A 24,860-nucleotide genomic window follows, 5' to 3' on the forward strand; every position below is an offset into this window, starting at 1 on the left:
AAATAAAAGTGCCTTTTCATTTCCGCCTCCATAAGCTCCCTCGAAGGGATAAACCTTGCCTTTCCCTTTTTCTGTAACCGAAATGCGAGGATCAGGTTTAGTTTTAATTTCAGTTAATGGATTTCTTTAGTTCAACGCCTGCTAGTACGTACTAAGGATTATTTTCTTTTTGAGTAATAACTGCTTTTCTCTTTATCTTGTGATTCAATTTTATCATTGTTGATTTAGATTTTTATTAAGATTTTTTATTTAGATTTTTATTTTTTTCAAGTAGCGGATATTTTTTTGATTCACTTATGGTACTATCGCAGATAGTACAAATGGAAATTAGGGTTTCATAAAAAAGAACATTCGTAAAAAAGAAACCTTTATGATGCGACTAAGTTTGTCCGTCTGTTACACCAGCTTATTTCAGTAACTACTAAAGTTATCGACTGGAAGGAATAGTTGTAAATGACCAACTAAACCTGCCAACCAACTTTAATAAAAGTATTAAAAAATATTAAGTAGGTACCTAGGTATTAAGTACAATTAATGCAAAAGCTACCAATCTGCACATGGCCAGCGTGGTAGACTATGGCCAAAACCCTTCTGACTCTGAGAGGAGACTGTTCTCTGTAGTGAGCCGGCGAAGGGTTGATCATGATGAATGCAAAAGAGGCCGAAATGATTAATAAAATTTAAAGTGGGGTACTAGATCAAGCTGGGTATATATATTAACTAGGTAATAACGTACATATAGAACGGTGATCTGCAGTAAAAATAATGAGCTGCGATCTTTGTATAAAGGCTTCATTGATTTGGAATGATGCACAATAAGGAGTGATTGATGTTCGTTATGAATACGCCCGTTGTACTTTATTATTGTGTACCACATTATTTTTGCTTCGTTTTACTTACAAACTTTACAAATTCTTATTATAGCTTTGTATACATCAAGAACATTTTACTTCAATATACGAGTAAAAATTAAGAATTTAAATCACCCCCGACAGGTCAAGGATACCTACCACAATATTATTATTGCATTATAGTCGGGATCGAGTCTATAAGAAAAATGTAAGTAATTTAATTATGTATCAATAATTGGATGACTGAGATCCGATCCATCTGAGAGGAGACCCGTGCTTAGCGGTGGGCCGGCGATGGGGTGATGATGATGATGATAATTAAATTTAGGTTTTAAAAGTCGGGAAAGTATAGGGGAAAAGCTGCAAATAAATATCTATTTTTTTTTATTCTGCTTGTGAAATATAGATAAGGCCACTTCAACACCAAGTTTACCAACTGCTCAAAAGTAGGCCACATGTTGCGCTTCGGATGAACACCCTCTATCAGCCATATCAATTGCCTTTGTTCTAACGCCCCAGGCTCAAAGCACCCTATACAGCCCACTTCCATCTCCAACAAAACACTTTCAAAAACAATACTCTGAAAATCAAGTCGGAAAATCTTTTGTTGCAAATTAGTCTCTAAAGCTTTGCGCATAAGAGTCAAGGGTGCTAAGCTGTTTGTTCGTGGGTACGTCGATGGAATTTTAAGGTAACACCGGTAAACACCACTCTAAAGAAGTGTGGAAAAGTGTACCTACGGAAATGAAGCGGAGATAAAGTGAATTCTTTATTCTATTAACCCCCAAAGTTAAATTCTATTTGTAGCACTCTTATATCCTAAAAATTACGAACCTAAAATGAAATTGTATCCTCTCTATTTTCGAATAGATCGTATGGAAAATAAATTGGCAATTATTTTTTGTTTGTAGTTTGTACTTTACCTAAGTAAAACTTTATGAATCATCAACAAGGGCTCAGCGCCCCTTTCGATAGGGTTAATTTGGTTAAAAAAATGAATCATTACTGAATACGTGAGGGTATTTATATTTTGTATTTAAGGGTAGTTAACACTAAATATGTAGTAGATTTCTAAAGATTTTAATAGCTTAATTAATCACTTAGGTATACCTACTAGAAGTTCCGTTAGTATAGTAATAATTATTATTAATCTTTTACTATGCGTATACTCAATTTACTGGCAAAATTATCATTCCGCTTTCTCTTCCCTTTTGTTAAAATATAAGAAGCTGTATTAGGACACTTAACACGTGTTCATCTTAATTTGGATTGATTCGTGCGTGTGTTCCTTCTATCTATAAAGTTACATATATATGTACATACACACACGCACGCACGCACACACACACACACACACACACACACGCGCGCACACACACACACACACACACACACACACACACACACACACACAAAATACACACACTGTTGTAATTTTATTATTGTATTTACCTACATTTATTCTAAGTAAATCTATTCTGTTAAAATAGTTTTAATTATAATTTTAAGTAATCTCTTTTGGCCTTCTGTTATACCTAGATTTAAATTTAAATAATAATTATGTAATTACGCTGTTGATTACTTTCAAATAAACAAAATAAAATAAAATATCAGATATCCTGCGGCCTGCCCATCGTATAGATCGACAATAGTAATAAATGACGTTCAGATAGGACTATTAAGTGTTAATCGAAGGTCGAGTAATAAATGATTGGGTTGACCACTTCTAGTAATAGCTTGCCTTATTGTTCCGTAGAGCATAAATTCTTTCTCACTTCAAAGAGTTGCAAGAGTCTTAAGAGGCCGACAAGAGAATCAACTCAGTAGTTTCCAGCAAGACATCGACAGGTCTACATCCGTACGTAATTGAAATTCCACGTAGTTACGAAGCGATATGCTTCCTCGTTTCATTTTCATTCGATGTGGAACCCCTTCCGGCATCAGGTTTCCCCTCCAGTTTTAATATGAGTACCTTTAAGTAAAGAGTGAATAGGCATCTTCTAGGCAAGCGCGTTCCATTTTAGGCTGCATCATTATTTGCCAGCAGATCTAATTGCAGCCAAGTATTGGTCTATAAATCAAAAAAAATGTCTTCTTTTCAGACGCGGTGGCGTTCGCAGAGGTATGGAAGGCGGCAGTGGCGTGGTTTACCGAGTGGTAGGCCGGAATCGCAGTAAGGCGGATTGTGGACAGCAAACCGAGAGGCAGCCACCGACCCCTAGGGATACCACGTGGAAGAAGTACACAGACTCGCCCGGTGTTGGAGCCCCCCCATCGGTGAGAGCCTTTTTTAAAAGTAAATAAAGTGCAGAACTAAAAACCGACTAGGTAGATCGGTACTCCGTGGGAACTCTTTGATTTTCCGGGATAAAAAGTCACCTATTATCAATTTCCGGGACGCAAGCTACCTCTGTCACTTACTTGTTCACTGTACTTGAACCTAGTGAATGTTTAATTAATGTTTATTTTTAATTTTCCAGAACCAGCCAGCACAAACTCCCCCCAGTCCTTCACACGGGCGAAAGGGCGAGCGACGTACTGGCCACCACTCGCCGCAGCACCACAAAAGGGAGAAGCTCACAGCTGCTCAACAACTTGGCATTGCGCCACATCCTCAGGTATGTTCATGCTTTTTGTTATACATGTGACCCAATTTTTACGTCACTTTATGTTATCGGGTCAGGGGCGACGAACCTTTGTCATTGATTGATCATTTTTGATTGATGTTATGCCAGAAGAGTTGCTTTCTGTTTTGTTTTGTCATCATTTTAGTAGGTGTCCTATTCTTTCTTTGTGCACCAATTACTCAACATATATCTCTAGAAGAGACTAGAACTACTGAAGTAGTAGCTTATACAGTCTGTTTTTCCGTAATTTAATTAAAAGAGAAACAAATCGCAGAAACCTCTTGGAGAAATGCGTAAGCAACGCGATTCTCCGAGCCCGGCGCTTCAGACTTTCAGGAGTTAGGCTTTTCACTCGTATCTATCACGATTTCTTTTTCAATTCACGGTAACAAGGTCGTATGTACCGGGTGGTGTGTCGGTGGTGTATGGTGCGTCTCTTACGCATTTCAGCTAGATGCTATACCTATTTGTTTACCTTTTATGTAACTAAGGAAAACTAAAGTACATGGTAGCAGTTTCTTGTTACTACACGAACACCATAGCCACTGTAGCGGTTGCGTGAAAAACAGCTGTTGGTGTACAAATTTGTGGATACATAGCTCTATGCTTGTGCTCTCTAAACCATAGTCACTTTATAATGTGGCCACATTTTTGTTATACCTGGTTTGCTCTAATCTAAAGCTCGCATTTTTACGTTTCAGTACCCCGCTCCTAATTCATCTAGTCAGCATTCTTCACGAGGTGGGAGCACTCAGGTAATTTGATTTAGCATTGCCAGGCTTGTGCTTAACTAGCATGGCTCCTGCGGACTGATTCGCTAACTCAGTGTTCAGCATTGAAAGATAGCCATCGAACTCACTTGACATTGGTTGGTTCTACATTGCTGCTCCACTTAATGATATTAATTTTTTTTTCATAAAAACCTTCAATGGATTAAAAATAAATGTCAAATGAGCTCGGTGGCTATCATTCAGTGTTGAACACTGAATCAGCGCATCACCCGCTTTGTTGTACCGATATTAAGTAAACAGAGAGCATTTATTATTTACTTTGTACCTCCTCAATTTGTTCATCTGTTTTGTTTCTCTTCCTCAGCTTCAGTCACCTAGCGGACCTTCGTCTCGTCCATCAAGTGTATCAAGCGGAGGCAACGGCAGCAGTTGTTCCTCAAGCAAGGCCAAAGTCCCCCAAAACTTTGGTTACGTGAAGAGACAAAATGGCTCCCAGCCGCCGCCGCCGCCGCCTCCTGCTAACGGCCCTCCTCAACATGGCCATGGTAAGTGCTGATTTCTACCAACTTTTTAGAGTGTTCACATAATTTTCTGACCAATATAAAAGAAAAGGACATAATATATAAACCTATATTTTAGGTTAGAGTTATCAAACCTTGTAACTTTAGGAGCCAGTCTCGAGCATAGTGGTTTTTGTAAAGTATTGAGTTGTTAATTTAGAAAAATATGCAGATACCTACATGAAATAAATTCAGAGAAAGTCATCTATATCGACGGCATTAGCTTTATAATTAGATCTATATTCATGTAATCTTCCACATGGACACAATGGACATCCAGTTCTGACGTTGGCATTCAACGGCTTTCTAATACTCGCTTTTTTATGCGTCAAAAAACTATTATGTATGAAGGCCATTTTCTGATTAATATATTGACCTATCTAGCAAAATGAGTGAAATTTTATTAACTTTAGTTTTTATTTTACCTTTGATACGGATATGGTTCATAACACCCATAGTTTATGAAGCGAAACTCGACTGCTCACTGATTTGTATTTTTCTGCTTATAGCCGGGAGAACTGCCCAGGTGTCAGCAGTGCCTCGAACGAAAGTCAAAGTATCAGGTGGTACACAGACTTGCACACAGGACCTTCAAATACATAGTAAGTACCTATATACCGTAAGTACCTCTGACGACTTAGAAAATTCCACGAGAAGTCAAGTGTATGAGATGGTGTGTGCTATGCTGATGGCATGCCTCAAAGGCAGTTCGGGTGTTAGGTAGATTTTGATTACTTGAAAGCTTCAATAGTTCAAGGATTAAGAGAGCAGCAGACTGAAATCTGAAGCTCATTGTAAGTTCAAAATCCATCCTGATGTACTCCAAGCACAAACTTTACGCTTAGTTGGAGAGGAAAGGGGAGAATGTTTGTCATTTTTTACATGCCAATGGTTTGAAAAATAAAAATAAATATAAGGTGTGACATTGAAAGTGGAAATAAAACAAAATGCCAGCTCTACAAGTTTCTCCCGTAATTTACAAAGCACTGAAGAAAAATCCAATACTTTATTCATCAGAAAACGGCATCGGACCAAAATCTTATTCTCTCGGTGGTACAGCGGCTGCCCAGCTGTCCGCGTCCGTGCGAGAGCGCCTCCTGGGCTCGCAGTCGCTGCCCAAGCCTGGCACACACGAGTTCGCAGCCTTGTTCCATCACCACAGGTGAGAGAAATATATAGAAATCGGCACGAATCTCGAGGCATGAGCTTGAATACTTGTGCTTGTGTGCACTCGTCCACTCGCTCTATAAAATGGTTGGTGTCTGCGCAGTAGACTATAGGTACTGAGATGCGCGGTTACCAATGCGGGAGCCAGAGTACGACATTATATTATAAGTACAGTCAGCCAGTTACTGACATTGCACATATCGCGCCGCTGTAATGAGACCATTCAAGGTCATGCCTTTGGTTTCTTGCTGATTCTTGTGATTACTTAAAGGACGGTCGACTACTGAAAAGTAAATTAACTGTTAAGAGCTTCTTAACTATAACTATGCGGTTATTTTTAGGGTTCCGTACCTCAACAGGAAAAGGAACGCTTATAAGTTCACTCCGTTGCTGTTTATCTGTCTGTCGTGTATGTTAAGACAAAGAATTTATATTTGACAAGTCAGAAAAGTTTCTAAAGACCTTGTAGAATTCCTCATGTCAGGTAGAAGATACCTCCAACCGTATTTTTTTGTTATGAACTAAACATCAAACAGAATAATTATTACAATGGAAAATGACATCATCTCATCTCAAACAGCTGATAAAATTATATCAACAGAAAAGTGGCCACCGTCTCGACCAATTGATGGACGTAATAAATTAATGAATTTAGCCATACCTACTCATAACCTCTAATTAATTTGCTTCGTGTTAGACTGAGAAACTAGATGTGCAAAATTTTATTGCTATATTTTCATGCTGGCCTTACAGGGCCGTAATTAGCTGTTCCTTTGTTTATTTGTTTGTTTGAATAAAATTATAGACCCTTTATGGAATTCAGTCCATAGGTACTTGCTTTTAAAATTATGAATGGTAAAATTGTGCCTGTGCCTTACCTTTCCACGGCTCATCAGTTTAACCTATTTTGACGTTGGTATTGCTACAGAGATATAGCTTGCACGTCGGAGATGGGCATAGCATAGGCTAAAGTAGCCTTATACTTATCCGGATAGCAAAGAATTTTCATAATATCTCACGCCGACAACGTTACGGGCATCATTTATTCCGTACAGAAATAGCTTGCATCCCTGAGACGGATGTAGGCTACGTTTATCCCGGAAAATTGAAGAGTTTCCACGGGATTTTTACAAAACCTAAATCCACGCGGGCGAAGTTGCGAGTATCATTCTAATAGTTTTATTAAAAGTGTAACCTCGATTTATTTTACTCACTAGGTACTACTACTTTTGATACTTAGGTATTACGTGAGCCATCACAGAAACAATAACCTTATGATAAACAATTAATAGAATAAATAAACACTCAGTCTATTATCTAATTACCTACTGTTTTCATAGTACGTTTCTGTTTGTCTGATGTCACTGATGTGGCTTGTTTCATAAAGAATGCGAGTGGACTAAAGTCTTTTGTGCTTCGTAGACATCTAGAAGTACTTCATTGAAATTACATTAGGATTAGAAGTGGTTGTGTAATGCCGTACAAAACGATGTAATTTTATATTTATGTTGTTTTCATTTATAATAATAATTATTATTTTTAAAATGAATGGTGCCCGTGATTTTGTTCGCGTGAATATAGGTTTTTAAAAATCCCAAGGAGTTGTTCCATTTGCCGCAGGGCAAAAACTAATAAGCTATCGCGGCTATCTCCATTCAGAATTTCAGCCAAATCTATTCAATCGTTGTAGCGTTAAGGCGTAGCAAACATCCAAACTTTCATATTTATAATATTAGTTGATTAGGTAGTTTTAGTTCCTCACAATTACGCATTTTTTGTAAAAAAATATTATTATTATGTTTGTAAACGTTTATATATGGGAGATTTTTTATCTCAATATATTGGACTGTGATGCTTAAATCAGGACAGTAAATAAGTGTGTCTTATCGGTTCAAGTGCTTATTTACTTAGATTTATAAGTCCGTGGGAATGCATCAGTTTTCGACCGAGCGTGTAAGCTGTTGTACCTACGCGTGTTGGTAACCAATCTACTTTTTTCTTCTTTTAAATTGGGTGTGTTTTTGTAGGCCCGTTCCTCGAGGCGGGATGAAGATCAGTGACGGAAGTCTTTCAGACACCCAAACATACTCCGAGGTGAAATCCGACTACGGTATACCCTACGCACCATGGTTGAGACATAGGTAAATATCTGTAAATACTTAGGTATATTCTGAATGTGAGTGGTTTTCGAAATAACTATTTATATTCTATAATTCCTTGTAATTATGTAAAAAATGTACCCTATATTATCAGCATCGATCATTCATCGTACCTTGATCATTTTCTTATGTGCTGTGTGGATGTTGTGTGATTCCCTGGAGGTAACACGTGGTTCACACGATCATGCTTCCGCCACAAAATAGAGAGGTTTTTGAAGGTCCGCTCAGTAAAAACCTGTATCCATAGTACGCGACAGGTCGAGATAGCAATCGGGGTATGAGGCGGGGGGACGCCCCGCCTACGCACACGTCACTCGCGTTATCCCGCACCGGGTTAGCGCGAGGGCTGTGCGGGTGTGCGGGGCGTCTCCACTCCGATTGCCATCTCTACTTGTCGCTTACTATATGGACACGCGTGCGAGGGCTAGTTTAGCCTTTAGACTGGTCAATTCAAGTGAGTTGAATAGGCTGAGCTCGCTGTGGCACCCGTCTATGTACGTGCACCTGTTTTCACACGATGTATTGAGCGGATCTTCAGTTACTTCTGTATTGCCTCTCTATTTCGTGCTTCCGCTGTCCCTTCTACGGCCAGTTGTAGAAAACGATTTGTGTATCGCGTTGTGTGTACACCTGGCCGGCGTAGCATGAGCCTTCATCTCGTTTCCCCCATTTCAGCAACACGTACTCGGCAAGCGGCCGCCTGTCCGAGGGCGAATCGATGGAGTCGCTCACGTCGCTCCATTCAGCGCAGGCGCACAACCACACATCATCTCCTAACTCACACCATCGCAGTTCACTCACACACAATAAGCTCATCATGCACCGTGATGCACAGGGTTCCAGGCTCAACAGAAGCAACAGTATTAGGTGGGTCCACGTAATCATTTCATCCTGTGCCGTAAATATAGGGTGGCTGATCAATCAGATGCAGTGTCACGGGCACTGGCGTAACTAACCAAAGAACCATTATTATTAATTAATAACACGATGCATAAGTTCATATTTTAAATAACTATAATTCATACAATAATATTTTTTAATAATTAAGGCTTGGACCTACACGCAGCGTATCGGCGGCGATACGCAACAGTACGTCTTATAGTGGATATACGCGTACACGTATTTGATTTGTAATAAAAAGAACTAGCTACCTAAGTATATTAAGTAAAGTACGCGACAGGGCAAGATGGCAATCGCGGAGGGAACGCCCGCATACCCGCACTAACCCGAGTGACGTGCGGGTGTGCGGAGCGTTCCCCGCCTCATGCCCCGATAGCCATCTCAACCTGTCGCGGACTGTATATACTTACGTCATAATGCAGAGCATGACAGAGAAAGGCCGACAGGCGATAGCTACCATACGGGCGCTCCGCAGCGTGGACCTATTACAACATCTAGGAGTCACGTTGGACAAGTTGACTTTGTATGTCGCTACCGTCACGCGCTATGTGTGTCTAAGCCTTAACATATTATATGCATTTTCTGAAAAGCCGCTGTGTCATTACGTCATACACATTTCTTCCTACTCATTTTTTCTGTACCTGTTTGTATTTATGTATAACTGTTACTATGCTTTAAAGTTGTATCCTCTCATGCCTTTATATACCTAGTTATAACCTGGTGTATATATTTACATTTACCAACCATTTACATTCTATTCTATTATATTATAATGTTCTATTAATATGTACTCGAAATAATACCTTGACTCTTAATTAATTTTTAGCTACCTCAGAGATAGGACATTCCCAAGGTATGCCACAAGGTTGGAAAGATATATGTTTGGCTTCGAGGTGGCACGCTTCACTTTATATTATTCCGCATGTTGGAATATGGCACGGCTTACACTATGAACTATCAAAACATTCAGGGTTATTAATGTATTCGCTATTGTTTATGATTTTGCAAATGGACCGAAAGCCTGTAGGAAATTTTGGAAAAGTGGTATTAACGGTCTCTCGGGCCAAAACGTAAAAAAACATTATCTACCACTGTCATCATTATAGTCATGTAATTCGTGTGACCGTAAGCCTAAAGGTTTACTGTTCCGTGTGCGTGACTTAAGCAGTCCGTTATTGCATGTCGCTGTGAGCTACGCACCATGCGCCGTGCAATAATAGACTTAAACTTGCTCAAGTCACGTGTATCGTATATTGTTTATAGCTTGTGTGACCTAAAACCGCGTAACGCTTATCCGTGTGCACGGTGGGAAAATGGACTACTTAAGTCACGGATAAAGGTCACGCTGTGCTATAAATACTGATTTTCTTGTCTTTTTGTAAATGTCTCGTAATAATTATTAGTGTGGAAAACATCTTTTTCTGTAGGTAATCGTGTATTGTGAATATTTTGGCCTCATTACGTTCTATAATTTGCGTTATACCTAACTTTTTCAATATCTTGAGACTGTATGTAACGACCTGGACTGTATGTAGTAAGTGTAATTATTGAATTTACAATGTATCTAATAGTGGTAAGCATATTAATTGAATCAGAATACAACAATTTTATATAATAATAGTCATTCATCTAAACACCCGTTCGATAAGGTAGGTATTCTTGAGGTTTTGACTTCTACTTGTACTTTGAAGATTCCTATTGTGTGTAATTTAAGTATGTCATGACCTTAACTTAAACATAATATAAATATCAAAGGCACCATCTCCACGGGCGAGGGAATCGCAACGAGTCCGACTTACTAATTACTATCATCGTCGGCGATAGTATCACCCTGTGGAGATTGGCCTATATGAATTGTATCGAATTTGGTGGCACGGCGAGACTATCGCCGCGATTATATTATCTATGGAGATGGCGCCTAACTCTACCTACTTTGTTAATGTCTATAGTCTATACTAAAATAGAAATATTTTTCCAGATCTACGAAATCCGAGAAGCTGTACCCGTCGATGTTGCAAAGGTCTTCGGAGAGTGATTATGAACCGTACTATTGTTTACCAGTGCAATACGGACCAGGAGGACAAGGTATATTCTTTGAATTGTTCAGGATAAAGCATTCTATCTACTCCCGCTACTGCGGCAGGGCCGATTTACGGTGAAGAGGTTTGGAGGATCCTAGATTGCCTCTTAGATCGGCGCGCAGTAGCAGATATACATCCGGTATCCAGTTTTCCTTCACACGTCCGCGCACGCACTGAGCGGGAAAACCATGTATAGAGATAGGGACCACCCTAGATTGCTCCAATCCAGCTGCCTCCTAAATCGACCCTACCGCAGTGTCGCGAGTAGAATGCTTCTCTGGCACTACCCCGCAAATTGTCTAAAAATATCCTCTATTTTTCGACAAACTTTGAAATGACCCGATAGTAAAACCACAGTTTGCGCTTGCTGCTAGCTTCACTCCCAACCTCTTTAAGTAACCAAAATTATAACATTTGCGAGTGTATTAAGCCGCCCCTGTTAGTGTTTAAATAGGATGTTCTTCGTCGTAACACTCTTAGAAGAGTGGACGTGGTAATCACGAAGTTACGTTTTTGGGGGCAGATGTAATGCGCCTCACAAGCATTTGCCACTTCTTCCCTCAATATTCCTTCAATTTTTTTGAATAGGATATTAATTAAAAAATACTTATTCAACAGGTCTGAACTACGGTGTCTCCGAACCACCTTCACCATCGCCGAGATCAGCATTAAGCCCTACGCATCAACCCGGGAACGTCATGCACACTCCACGACATTCTCATCACTATCCCAAGAAAAACGATGAAGGTATGCTTTCATTCTTTATCGACGTCTCGTGGCTGAGCAGTGCACTTCTAAGTTCTAAGTAAATTCGTAAATGAAAGGCCCAGACTGAAATTTTAAGGGATATAAGAAGTTAACAGACCAAACCAAACAAACCAAGAAATACAAGCGTAAGCGAAGCGAGCCTGATTAATTTTCCTTTAATTATACTTAAGTACAAGAAGGATCATATCGTATTCATAACTTTCACTCTTTAGTCTTTAATTTTGTATGGGGCCTCCAACTCCAACCTTATACTTTTATTTAGTACTGAACATATTTGGGGTTTCACTGAAGGACTTCTAAAGGTTTGAACGCGGCCTAGAACCAAGGTCAAGGCGAGAAGTAGAGCTGAGTATATGATACTTTAATTTTAACGAACATTTGACGGCGCCCCTTTTGGTTTTTTAAGCAAGGTAGGCTTGCGCTTGATCATGGTGGCAATTTAGATGAGATGTAGATACTCAAGTTATATTCATTCATCCATTCAATAAAAACGTTCCTATTTAAAATGCGTACGAAATCTGCTACACAATCATTTTATAGGAATTACTAGCTTATGCTCGCGACTTCGTCCGCGTGGACTACACAAATTTCAAACCCCTATTTCACCCCCTTAGGGATCGAATTTTCAAAAATCCTTTCTTAGCGGATGCCTACGTCATAAAAGCTATCTGCATGCCAAATTTTAGCCCGATCCGTCCAGTAGTTTGAGCTGTGCGTTGATAGATCAGTCAGTCAGTCAGTCAGTCAGTCAGTCAGTCAGTCAGTCAGTCAGTCAGTCAGTCAGTCAGTCACCTTTTAATTTTATATATTTAGATATACACATTTTATCTATTGGCGACGTGATTATTAATAGTTACTCATGTATTCAGAACCTGTCTAATGTGTAGGTATCTACTTACCTAAATCTTAAAGACGAAAAGGGCAATCAACTCGAATTTGTACTAAGATAAATCTATGGTTGAGAAAGCGACCGATATAGATTAACAATCAGATAGCTGATACAACAACTTGCCTGTCATTCCGTGTATGGAAAACGACAGGAACATTTAAACGGATAAATATGGTACAATGCTCGGAGCTACGAGCCAAAATGTTCAAAGCGTAGGTACGGTGATTGTTAATAGACGATACACGTTTATTTGGAGAAAAACTATTATTATTCTACAAGCGGATACCTGTGACTTTAGTCCGCGTGGATTTGTAAAAACCCCTGGGAACTCTGACATTCTGAGATAAAAATAAATAATGTTCATCTCCAGAATGCAAGCTATGGGGTTGTTCAAGGGGCGGGCTAACAAATTCCTGAAAGGCTGGCAACGCCTTGGCGGTTCCTCTGGTGCTGCAAATTTTTGGGCGCCGGTAATCACTTAACTTAGGTAATCCGCCTGCTCGCTATTTTTATTTCAAAAATTCATTCAGATTACAGAGGTTCTGATGTTAAGCTGTGAGAAGGTAACGGATATAAAATAGACGGTCACATTCTCGTATATTTATAATACTAGATTATAATTATAGCGTATTTAAGTTTTTAAAAAAGCTCGTGAGAATTCTTTGATTTTCTTTGATAAGAGGTCTAGATTGGTTCTGCGGTTGAGCTGTAAAAATATGACAGGCAGGCAAATAGACACACTTTCGCATTTATATTATTACATATATGTTTTATATTGTAATTGTTTTACACTATATTATAATAAGTATTGGTATGGATTACGGATGTGATGATTGATACATTTGATGATTGATGGATACGGATGTTGATGGTTATGGATGGTAGCGGGATTTGGCGGGATTCAGTGCACAGAGTTCTTGTAGATTATTCCCTATTTTTATTTTTTGTAATTGTTTCACAGCGCATGGTTCAACAGCTTCGTTGGTGTCAACGGCGTCGTCTTTAGCCGCCGGCGCCGGCAATGAAGAAAGACATGCGCACGAGGTAAGGAATGATCAGGTACATACAAAGGCTTTGATTTTAAATTAATAAGTACTTACTTAGAACACTCTCGGTTTATCGATTAAGTATTCGCTGAATCGCCTCTGCTTCGCACAGGAGACGTACCTACTACCTGTTTATATTGTGAATATTTTAAGCATGTTAAAAATACCTTCTTGTAATGGTATACGTAAATGGCAATGGGCAGAGCACATAGTTCGAAAACCGATAGACGTTGTGGTCCCAAGGTGCTAGGCGACTTCGCACTGGTAAGCGCAGCGTTGGAAGACTCCCCCTCTTGGACAAATGACATCAAACGTCAGAGAGCCGTTGGATTCAGGTGGCGTGCGGGCGCACGATCATTGCGTGTGGAAGCCAATACAATGAGACCTAATATGTCCAGCAGTGAACGTCTATCGGTTGATAATGATGATAATAATAAAAGGTTTTAAAAATCATGTTAAATTTCACTTTAGAAGTAAAGTATTAGGAAATATATAAGTGCCTAGCTCCTAGCAATTAAAAAAGCATATTAAACAACTAAGGCTTATTTTGATACAGGTGCGAAAGCTGAGAAGGGAGTTGGCGGACGCTAAAGATAAGGTGCATACGCTGACGACGCAGCTTACTACCAATGTAAGTACCTACTTGCTTTATTCCATCGCAGGTATTTGCCATTTAAATAAATATAAAATGGAGATGATAACTACTAGACAAATCAGCGACTTTTTATCAAACGTCAAAACGGTTGCTTAGTAGGGGAGCTTGTATGAAATACACAGACGTGACGTCATACATATTATTTGTAATTTTCGTACTATTTTAGTTAAATCGATAATTTAAAACTAACAGCGGATTTGGGTTATACGAATTTCAGGAGACCCTCTATATTTTAATAGTTCCTAAGAAATAATTTATTTTTGACATAGTCACCATCACAATTATGTTGTATGCTGAAGAAGATTATGTTATTTTTAGAGCGCGAATATTGAAAAGATAGTAATAATATTAAAAATATGAATAATAATGAAAGTAGTAATAATATTTCAAAACAGTAATTCGTTACGTAAAAAAAACTGTATAAAGGAATTGCAAAATAATAATAATAACTTGGAGACAAACCCTACGAATTTTAAAGATGTAGGTAATTTCAAAGATAGAAATCATTTATTGGACTATAAGTATATAGTCTGTACAAAATGACTCCTCACGCGCCATTTTAACTGTCATGTCAAAAGTACGGTTCACCTTTAAAATGACACCTTTAATTTGACATGAAATTTGACACATAAAGTTAAAATGACGCGTGAGGAGTTAAATTTTACGCGTTAAGTATAGGTGATAATTTGTAGCCTTCACTCTTTTGGTGTTCCGTGTTATGTTTTCTAGATCTAGACTAAAGAGTAGGTACACGGGGCTCCAAGCTTTAATTTAATTGCAAAAAGGCAACGTTCAAGCACAGTTCAAGGGTCAATAAATATTGCAATGTTCATGATTTCGATGATGTTATTGATGTGTAAATAAGATAAAATATTGACGATATATAAAGTCCGCTTTCACGAAACTGCGCAATATTACCTTTCTATACTTTCTATAGGTAGATAGGTACTTATTTGACAAGCTCTTGTTACATAAAGCTGATGACAAAGAGTTCGTATTACTAATAAGTGCGCCACGATAAACTCCTATAGGTTGTGTCTTGGAAGTAACCTTATACGATTTTGATAAGATGTACCTATTTATTAGTCATGTTTACATTTTGTAATCGACAGATGTGATTCGAGTCATCGAATTTTGTCATAAACATTCGCTATTATCGTAATTGAGAACAGCTTATCAGTATGCATAGCAATTAGCAAATACTTAGGTAAATTAACTAAGTAAAATATAGGCTAAAATATATAGAGTTTTAGTTTATTTCGATGTCATCATCACGAGCCATCGCTAGCCTGTTACTAAGCATGGATGTTCCCTCAGATAACTCAGATTGAGAAGCATTTAGGTCATAGGTAGTGCGCCACGCTGGCCTGGCCAAGTGCGGATTGGCAGACTTCACACACCTTTCAGAATATTATGAAGAATTCTCAAGCATGCAGGTTTCCTCACAATGTTTTCATTCAATGTCGAAGTCATTAAGCACTTTTTAGGGTTCCGTAACTCAAAAGGATAAAAGGAACCCTCACAGAATCACTTTATTTTCTGTCTCTCTGTCTGTTTGTCGCGTCTTTAATTCGGGGGAATCCAAACCTACAGGGTTTTCCCGTTGACCTAGAATCATGAAATTCGGCAGGTAGCAATGATTTATAGCACAAGTAATTAAGCTGCTATCTGCGCTATCCAGATAGCGTAGCAGCTATTATAACTTGCTAAGAAAATCATAACTGAGTCCCACATAAACATGACCCGGGAGTCGACCGATTATCGGCTATCAGCGATCTTAAACGAGCAAAGTCTTCAATAAAAGTTATAAAGAGAAATGTGCCCATATCAATACGACATGACAGCACGAAAATCCAATTACATTATTTTAAACGGAGAGATGTAGTGTCACTAGAGCGCAAAATGTCCAAAAAATTGGCTTCAACCTGGCTGATGTAAAAAACTAGTAGGTAGGTACTAGGTACTTAGTGCCTATCATATTATCAAAATCTTTCCTGGACCTTTCTGTATGTATTGTGTTAATATCGTATGATGCAACTCGGCTTTACGACTAAGGGATGATTTAAGGGCGGGCACGGATTTAAAACATCACAAACATTTTATATGAAGCAGGACGCTTCACCGTTTGGTGTCCGTGCATGGACGATTCGAAAAATCCACGTCCGCTGTCAGTTTAGTAAAACTAACTAACAGCGGACGTGGATTTTTCGAATTGTTGAAGATCCTCTATTTATCATCATTATAATTTATGTGTGAGATCTGTTGCTCCCTAGGTAGGTACTTATATCTCTATGCATTTGAAAGAGATGAACTGTCACAAGATCAGATAGTAGGTTCGCGGTCGGTCACACGGCCGTGAGCGTGCGGTCGCCTGCCATATCGGGTGTTAGGAATGTGTGCCGAACAGTTGCTAACACTGTCTTTAACCTAACTGAAAGCGGTATAAAGGAGTATGTACATTGGGACAGGAAATTCTATCCTGTTCACACACGGATATGTGTAGTCGAGACTTTTTTAATGTATCTTCTTCTGACGATCTTTTTCTATCGCTCATACCTGCTGTTATAATACGAATGGGTGTTCCCTGCGGACAAGAGTAACAATAGATCAGTCAATTTAATTTAATTTAGAGATTACTTACATTACAGTGGCATCAGCAAAATGTTTTAGAGGGTGTCGTAGGTATAGAGGAGAATCTGTGCACTCAGCACAGAAAACCCCTGCTATGAATGTAAAGTTGTCACGACTCTCAGTAATAAGGAATACGACACAGTTGTTAGGGAAACTCAGGGACTGGAGGGGCGCCTTCCGCTCCTGAGAATCTGGGTAGACTAATCGGCCACTTTCTGCTGTTCCACGACGTTCCAACTTCGGGATTTCCCAGGGATTTCAAATTAAAAGGTGGAGCACGATTTCACGCGTGCATTTTATTCCATGTTCAAGGGGAGAGAGAGAGACATTTACATGATGTGTCAAGATAAAAACATAATATACTTACAGATTAGATATTATTTGAAGACCTCCTTGGCGCTGTGATCTTCTTAGTGGGAGGTCCCGGATTCGATTTCCGGCAGGGTTTTGGAATTTTATAATTTCTAAATTTCTGGTCTGGTCTGCTGGGAGTGGTGTTCGGCCGTAGTTAGTTATCATCCTACCGGCAAAGCCGTGCCGCCAAGTGATTTAGCGTTCCGGTACGATGCCGTGTAGAAACCAAAGGGGCATGGGTTTAACAAAAACTGCCATACCCCTACCAGGTTAGCCCGCATCCATCTTAGATTGCATCATCACTTACCACCAGGTGAGATTGTAACTAACTTGTACCTAAGTATCTTAATTTTACCTAAGTATCTGATTAGAATTTGAAAAAAAATCTTAGGTACAAAATTTCAGTGTCCAATTACTAAACAACAGTGATAAATTCAAAACACAATGAGTACATAATATACAAAAAAAACCACAAAGATTCATGTATAAGAACCTTTATATGGTTTGCGGTGTGATAAAACAAAATGCTTTTCCTTATTCAGAATTGATACGTCGCCACTGGCGCTTTCCTGAATGCCTTGCACGACCAATAAAATTAGAATAACGAACGTTTATTCACCATTATTATTCTTAACAAGATGCTTTATTAGGCTAAAACTTTATATGGATGTTTTTGTCACGTACACGGAATCGACAGTCGAATAGAGAAACCATAGCTGTAAAACCAAGAGAACTGACTTGAGTAAACGACACACTAGAACAATGCAAACAAAGAACGAAACATCATTTTAAACTAGATGATGCCCGCGACTTCATCCGTGTGTAATTAAGGTTTTTAAAAATCCGGTAGAAAATCTTTGATTTTCTGGAATTAAAAGTGACCCGTGTTCTATCTGAAATTCTATCATTGAATCAAATAGACGGTGCCCACCACTTCGTCCATGTGGATTTAGGTTTTTCAAAAATCCGGTGGGAACTCTTTGGTTTTACGGGATAAAAGTAACCTAGGTACGTCCATCTCCGAGATGCAAGCTATCTCTGTACCTACCTACCGTCATAATCCGTTAAAAGAATGAGCAGTGAAAAAGTAACAGACAGACAGACACACTTTCGCATTTATAGGCATGGATCAAAAATAGAAAAATAAGATGTTGAAACTGTAAATAACATATTGAAAATAATATTACTTATGGGCAGATTACACCTACCGAGTAGGTACAGTGGCGAGTCAGTGTCCTCGGCCGAGTACTCGGTTGGTATAAACACTTTAACGAGTGCAATTTCGCCGCAATTTCTCAGCTACAGCACTGTCTCGGCCGAGTGACATTTTACTGTCTCGCTTCACCACTCGGTAGGTGTAATCTGCCCATTAGGTAGTTACTAAACTCTTTCAAAAAATAGCTGTATTATTATGACCTATCTGTGATAGGTACATGAAGATTGAATCGAGGTTTTTCAGAATGGGAAGGGTTTGACCGTAGTCCACCACGCTGGCCAACTGCGGATTGGCAGACTATTAATATACAACCCTCACAAAAATCAAGAAATTCTATTCACTTCATAAAAGAAAGGAAATCGAAGTAGTGCCATATGAAATATAAAGTTAGAGGTCATAAAAATAAAGAGTAAAGGACCAAAGAGCTCCAATAAATCAGTGTCCCAGACTCCTATAACGTGGTCGTAAAAAGTGACGTTGTCAAACCTCTCGAGTTCTTACTTTTTATCTTACTTCATGGCCTCTAACTTGTTAGAGCGATCACGCACTTATCCGATCCAAATCCGTGAAAATGCAGATATAAAAACTCGCAATGAACTCAGACATTGCTTACGCACTCATCCGATTTCTGATCCTAATCCAAGCTATTCAGTGGACATCTATGGCATATCTACGTCATACTTCCGATTTGAATCCGAGGCACATACTTCGGAACGTATTTTTAAGGACTCGGATCGGATGAGTGCGTGATCGCTCTTAGGCTGTGGAAATACCCAAATAAGTAAGAGGTCTGTTGTTCGATTCTTGGTTAGAGCAATTTGAGAAACCTATTTTCTAAATTGCCGCAGGTTTAACGGGTTACCTCTGATAGAAGCCGACCTGCTAATTAATACCTTATCGGCAAAGGTGTAACGCCAACAAGCGCTTAAGGCATGTGTACACGACTAGAGTAAACGACATAGTGGTACAGTAGAGTACTAACTATTACCAACTACTAGTACTAACTATACCAATGTAGACAGATTTGGTAGCGTAAAGTGCTAAAAAGTGCGAGAACCGGGGGTATGTCATACTAGGTTATAGGACATAATTTTCCTTCGGCCAGCTATTCTACCGGCTACTCGATCCCTGTACACTGTTATCTGTAGTAGATGGTGAGAATTCTCCCTTCGTGTGTGCGTTAGTTTGTGTTCCTTCTCTCAAGGTCCAGTTCCTCGTTCATATTCTCTTCTTTCTATGTAGTTCTTTTTCGAGAACCTCTGCTTTATTTTCTTCAGTAACAGATGACTTAGGCGTTTCTAACAAAAATATCTTGTCGAGCTTCGTTCATGGTAGGTAGGTATAACTTTAAAGAAACATTGATTTTATTCTACTTACAATGAAACGTGTAAACCTACGTATTAGGAACTGGTAGAGCAGTGCGTTAGTTGACTCTACTGTTAACTCTACCCGTACACTCCCGGCTTTAGTAGTAGCGGTAGGGTACTATGTCGTCTAGAAGCCAATTAGAGTCTGTACATCTGCTGTACTCTCTTTTATGTTAGCGCGTTTATAGACTACTAGATGATGCCCATGACTTCGTCCGCGCTTTTAAAACTATTTGATTTTCCGAGATAAAAAGTAACCTTTGTATTCAGAGTACCTATTAGCGATCTCCATTCCAAATTTCAGGCAAATCGGTTTAGTCATTATGGAACATACATCCAAACTTTCACATCTATACTACATATTAAAAAGATTAGCTTTTGCCTACGCTTTGTTCATGTCACTTTAGGTGTATTTCAATCGCGGGAATTCTTCGTTTTCCGGGATATAAAGTTGAAAGTATCCATAGTACGACTCCGGGTAGTTTTGTGCAAAATGGTGAAATTGATTCTAAATATGAAAATAAATAAGATTATTTTTCCGACCCAAATGTCGACCAATAGAATTGCACCATTCGACGTCACGTGGTACAACCAACATGGTATTATACTGATAATTTTTTGAAAATTTTCTCTGGTAGTTGAAGTCCACACGTCAAACTGACAGGTTGAATTCAATTGTGAAAATTTTAGATTTTGGCCGACATTTGGGACGGAAAAATAATCCCCCGAATACCACACGAGCTTCAAAATTATCTGGCATTTCCCTCAAGGTTCCCTGCAAACAAATAAAGTCGTCAAGTTTTTCAGGAAAAATCACTCTCGCTTCGCGCTCGTGATTTTTTAACCTGAAAAACTTGACTCCTTCATTTGTTTGCAACGAACCTATCGGGAAATACCCGATAATTTTGAAGCTCTTGTGGTATTATAAGTGAAAAAGATACATTTTCGGATTTATAATATTACGGTAGATTGTATACATGGTTCGTCTTCCAACAGGTGAGATCTTAGTCAAGCCTAAACCAGTTCTTCCCCGTTCGTTCGTTAAATTAATCATACTCGACTGATAAGCAAAGGTATAATTACAAATACCTACAGAGTTCTTAGTATAGGATCATCTGTTAATAGCTGTGTATTAATTTGTAATTCACTTTTAATTACAGCTTTTATGTGTCCAGCGATGATTGTTTTGAATCACATAAATCATGAAAATGTACACAGATTGTAAAAGATATCATTAAAGTGTTGATTTTATGATCGACACGGCCTTGTTAATTGTAGTATTCAGTAGGTCGGTACTGTAAAACTATAGATAGATAGATAAATAGATATAAATACTTTATTGCACACAAAACTATGTGTTAAATATACTTATTGCGTACTTTTGGAAGTATTATATGCTGTTGTTATTTTAATGTGTTGTTTCTCGTAATTATGTAGTTTATAATAGCGATTTTTTTTAAATACGCAACGTACCTAATAATTGCCGTGACTACATGTTTATAATTATTATAAACTGATGATCTACTACCTATTATGTAGTATTATATCCCTTCATTTGAGTAGGTATTTGTTTGTTTGCTATTTAATTACATGAAGCTACTTAAACAAACCTTTCAAGTTGACAAAAACGTAAGCTCAAGAAGAAGCATTTTAGTAAGATTATAAAAAAAGTGATCAATGAATAAAATATAAAAGCTAAAAATCAAAAATCGACAGTGAAAAATGTTAATACTTAATTGAAATTCGACCATTCAAGACCATGAAGACCACCAGATTAGTGATTAAAGACGTAGCTACAAAAACTTATCGCGAATCAAAAGTTTGTCCTTAATTTAGTTCGGATAAATAATGCTTATTGATTTCATTAATATCACCATCTCTACGCTCATTTTAAATACAAAGAAGTGCTTTAGAATAAGAGTGCCGTCATTTTGTTTTTGTTCTTCTAATTTACTGTTAAAGTATCGCCGTCATAAATAATTCAACGCGAGAGCTAAGCACGGACATCCATCGTTGTTCTTGCGCAGCAATTTAGTACGTCTCAATGAATGGCTGTGTTTTCTTCGGAAAAGTTATAGGTACCCGTAATCAGAAAATAGTGAATAGGAATAGAATAATTATTGCGCTTGTCATATTTTGTTAAAACTTGTTTAAAATTAATAGGTACAACATCATTTCTTATAATATAGTATTTCTAAATGTTGGGAAACTCGGTCTGGCTACTTTATTAGTGACTAGATGATGCCCGTGACCTCATCCCCGTGAATTTATAAAAATTAAAAAATTAAAATCTTTTTTATTCAAATAAACTTTTACAAGTACTTTCGATTTAGATTTTTTAAAATCCCCTGGGAACCCTTTAATTTTCCGAGATAGAAAGTATGTCCTACCCCGGAATGTAAGCTAACTCTGTACCAAATTTCATCAAAATCAGTGGAACCCTTAATCCGTGAAAAGCTAGCAGGCATATAGTCAGACAGACACACTTTCGCATTTATAATACATATTAGTATGGATATTCCTGAGAAAAAGGACAAATATTTTAACTTTTGTAATATTATTTCCGATGTGCGGTAGGTACACGTTGGCAGGTACAATGTAATACCCATTTCCAAAATGTTTTTTTTTCAGAACTATAATAATTGAAACTACCCACAAGCCGAGCATGAGGTTTATATTTCTGAGTTATTATTTAATATCCGTATTCATCCTCCTCTTTTATTTAAGGCGAAGTTCTTTGTTTTGTTTTCTTATAAGAAGTTTATTCGGCAGTCTAATTAATATTTCACATGAATGGCGAAGGTGATAATAGGTAAGTGTCGTTCCTATTAGTGTTAACTGTTAACTAATATTAACGAAATGAAACTTTTTTAGCTGACTTATAGTGGTAACTGGTAACATCACCATGTTTAAATCAATCAATACTTATAATAAAACTGTAACAGGTCAAATTCTGTACATTGAAGATATTTTGAAAATTTTTTTTCGAGGGCACTCTATAATCGATACTGAACCCAAAACTGTAATTTTTTTCATTTTTGTCTGTCTGTCTGTCTGTCTGTCTGTCTGTCTGTCTGTCTGTCTGTCTGTCTGTATCACGGCCGCGCATCACGCTGAAACTACTGAATGGATTCCAATGAAACTTGGTACGATTTGAGGTCATACTATGAGGAAGAATATAAGATACTTTTTATCCCGAAATTCAGCATGGTTCCCGTAGGAGAGGGGATGAAAGTTAAAATGTATACTGAGTTGTAATTCATTAACGCGTAGTCCGATTTCATTCATTCTTTTTTTGTTAGAAAGGGGATATTTTAAAAATTGTTCCGTAAATATTTCAAGGTAATCGGCTTTTAACCGACTGTCAAAAAGGAGGTGGTTCTTTTTTCTACATCGATTTTTTCGAGGTTTCTGGACCGATTTGCAATTATTTTTTTAAATCAACAAAAAAAGTTTTTGTGGTGGTCACATAAAAAATTCTGGATTCAACTCCTTAATCCTGATGCTGCAGGGTTACTGGCCGCCTGAGTTATCAAGATTCAGGAAGTGTTCATAGTGAATTCATATTGTAGGTACCAAGCAACGACTTTATTCTCAGACTTCAAGTCTCAACTCCTCAACCCTGATGATGTAGGGTACAGCACTCCTAAACTATAATGTTTCAGGAACTGCGGATGATGCAAAATAATTTTAGGTACCAAGCATAGGCTACATCATTGAACTTCGGATCCTAACTCCTCAATCCTGATGCTGCAAAGTACTGAAGTCCTAAATCGTGGGGATTTTAAAAAAAATTAAAAAAATTGAATCGACTGTTAGGCGGAACGAAGTTCGCAGGGTCAGCTAGTTTTAAATAGTATTCGTACCAATTGGTCTCAATGGCGATTTAATTTAAGGCATCCGTTGTTCTCATAACATCTTGAACTCTTCATTCTTTGTGTTTGGCTCATTAAACGGTCAATATCGATTCTAAATTAACAATTTGGTGTCAAATTATGTTTGGTATGCGTACCTATTGATTGAATCTCGAAAACAAAAGTTTGAATCTCTACCCTTAATAATTATAAATGCGAAGTGTGTTTGTTTGTTGTTTTGTTCTTCAAACACACTTCAACGGAGTAACAGATGGACGTGATTTTTCCATGGATATACTTATAGATTTGGAGAGTTACATAGGCTACGTTTTATCTTGGAAAATCAAAGAGTTCCCACGAGATCTTTAAAAACCTAAATCCACGCAGATGAAGTGTTGGGCATCAGCTAGTAGTAAATAGTATATTTTTTCTGAAATATAACAATTATTTTGATAATCAGAATCATATCAGAATAAAGCGAAGCTTAGAAAGCCAATCGCTTCCTCGTTTCTGAGTCACGCCTCTAGGATATAGAATGCCCTTCCGGATTCCGTTTTCCCCGCCACAAGGTACAATAGCTTCAAATCAAAAGTGTGTTCACATAAGTTGGGTATTTTCTACGCAAGTACACTTCACCACAGTTTACATCATCACCCTAGTTACCATTAAACATTATTGTAGCATAGCGCTACCTAATAATATTAAAAACCGGCCAAGTGCGAGTCAGACTCGCGCACCGACGGTTCCGCACTACAGTCGTATTTTTTTCGACATTTTGCACGATAAATCATAAACTATTATTCATAAAAATAAATAAAAATCTGTCCCCAATTGTGTAAGGATAACGTATTCATCGTTATCGTAATTGACAACAAATCCTGCCCTTTGATTGGTTGATTCGCTGTTTACATTTTTTCACAGCCAATGAAGGGGCTGAATTTGCTACCGATTACGATAACGATGAAATACGATTTTCTTACACAATTGGGAGGTTGTTTTAGAAT

The 24,860-nt window shown here is 38.1% G+C and overlaps 1 protein-coding gene across 13 annotated transcripts in view; it reads left to right on the plus strand.

Annotated features, from left to right (window-relative positions):
* LOC117997230 (protein sickie-like) overlaps positions 1-24,860 on the plus strand; it is a 304,036-nt gene that overhangs the window by 227,292 nt on the left and 51,884 nt on the right. For 6 of the 13 annotated variants that reach the window (XM_069509867.1, XM_069509857.1, XM_069509863.1 and 3 more), the window contains 12 exons: positions 2,954-3,128; positions 3,332-3,469; positions 4,180-4,233; positions 4,574-4,754; positions 5,279-5,371; positions 5,787-5,931; positions 7,964-8,077; positions 8,771-8,962; positions 10,974-11,080; positions 11,695-11,823; positions 13,695-13,792; positions 14,336-14,410. In XM_069509867.1, coding sequence (XP_069365968.1) covers positions 2,954-3,128; positions 3,332-3,469; positions 4,180-4,233; positions 4,574-4,754; positions 5,279-5,371; positions 5,787-5,931; positions 7,964-8,077; positions 8,771-8,962; positions 10,974-11,080; positions 11,695-11,823; positions 13,695-13,792; positions 14,336-14,410 — 1,501 coding nt within the window. Of the gene's footprint in view, positions 1-2,953; positions 3,129-3,331; positions 3,470-4,179; positions 4,234-4,573; positions 4,755-5,278; positions 5,372-5,786; positions 5,932-7,963; positions 8,078-8,770; positions 8,963-9,821; positions 9,849-10,973; positions 11,081-11,694; positions 11,824-13,694; positions 13,793-14,335; positions 14,411-24,860 lie in introns of all 13 variants that reach the window. The other 7 variants (XM_069509858.1, XM_069509866.1, XM_034985470.2 and 4 more) reach the window with 5 other exon arrangements.

This window comes from Maniola hyperantus, chromosome 4, assembly GCF_902806685.2.
Source record: "Maniola hyperantus chromosome 4, iAphHyp1.2, whole genome shotgun sequence".
In the NCBI taxonomy this organism is placed as follows: Eukaryota; Metazoa; Arthropoda; class Insecta; order Lepidoptera; family Nymphalidae; genus Maniola; species Maniola hyperantus.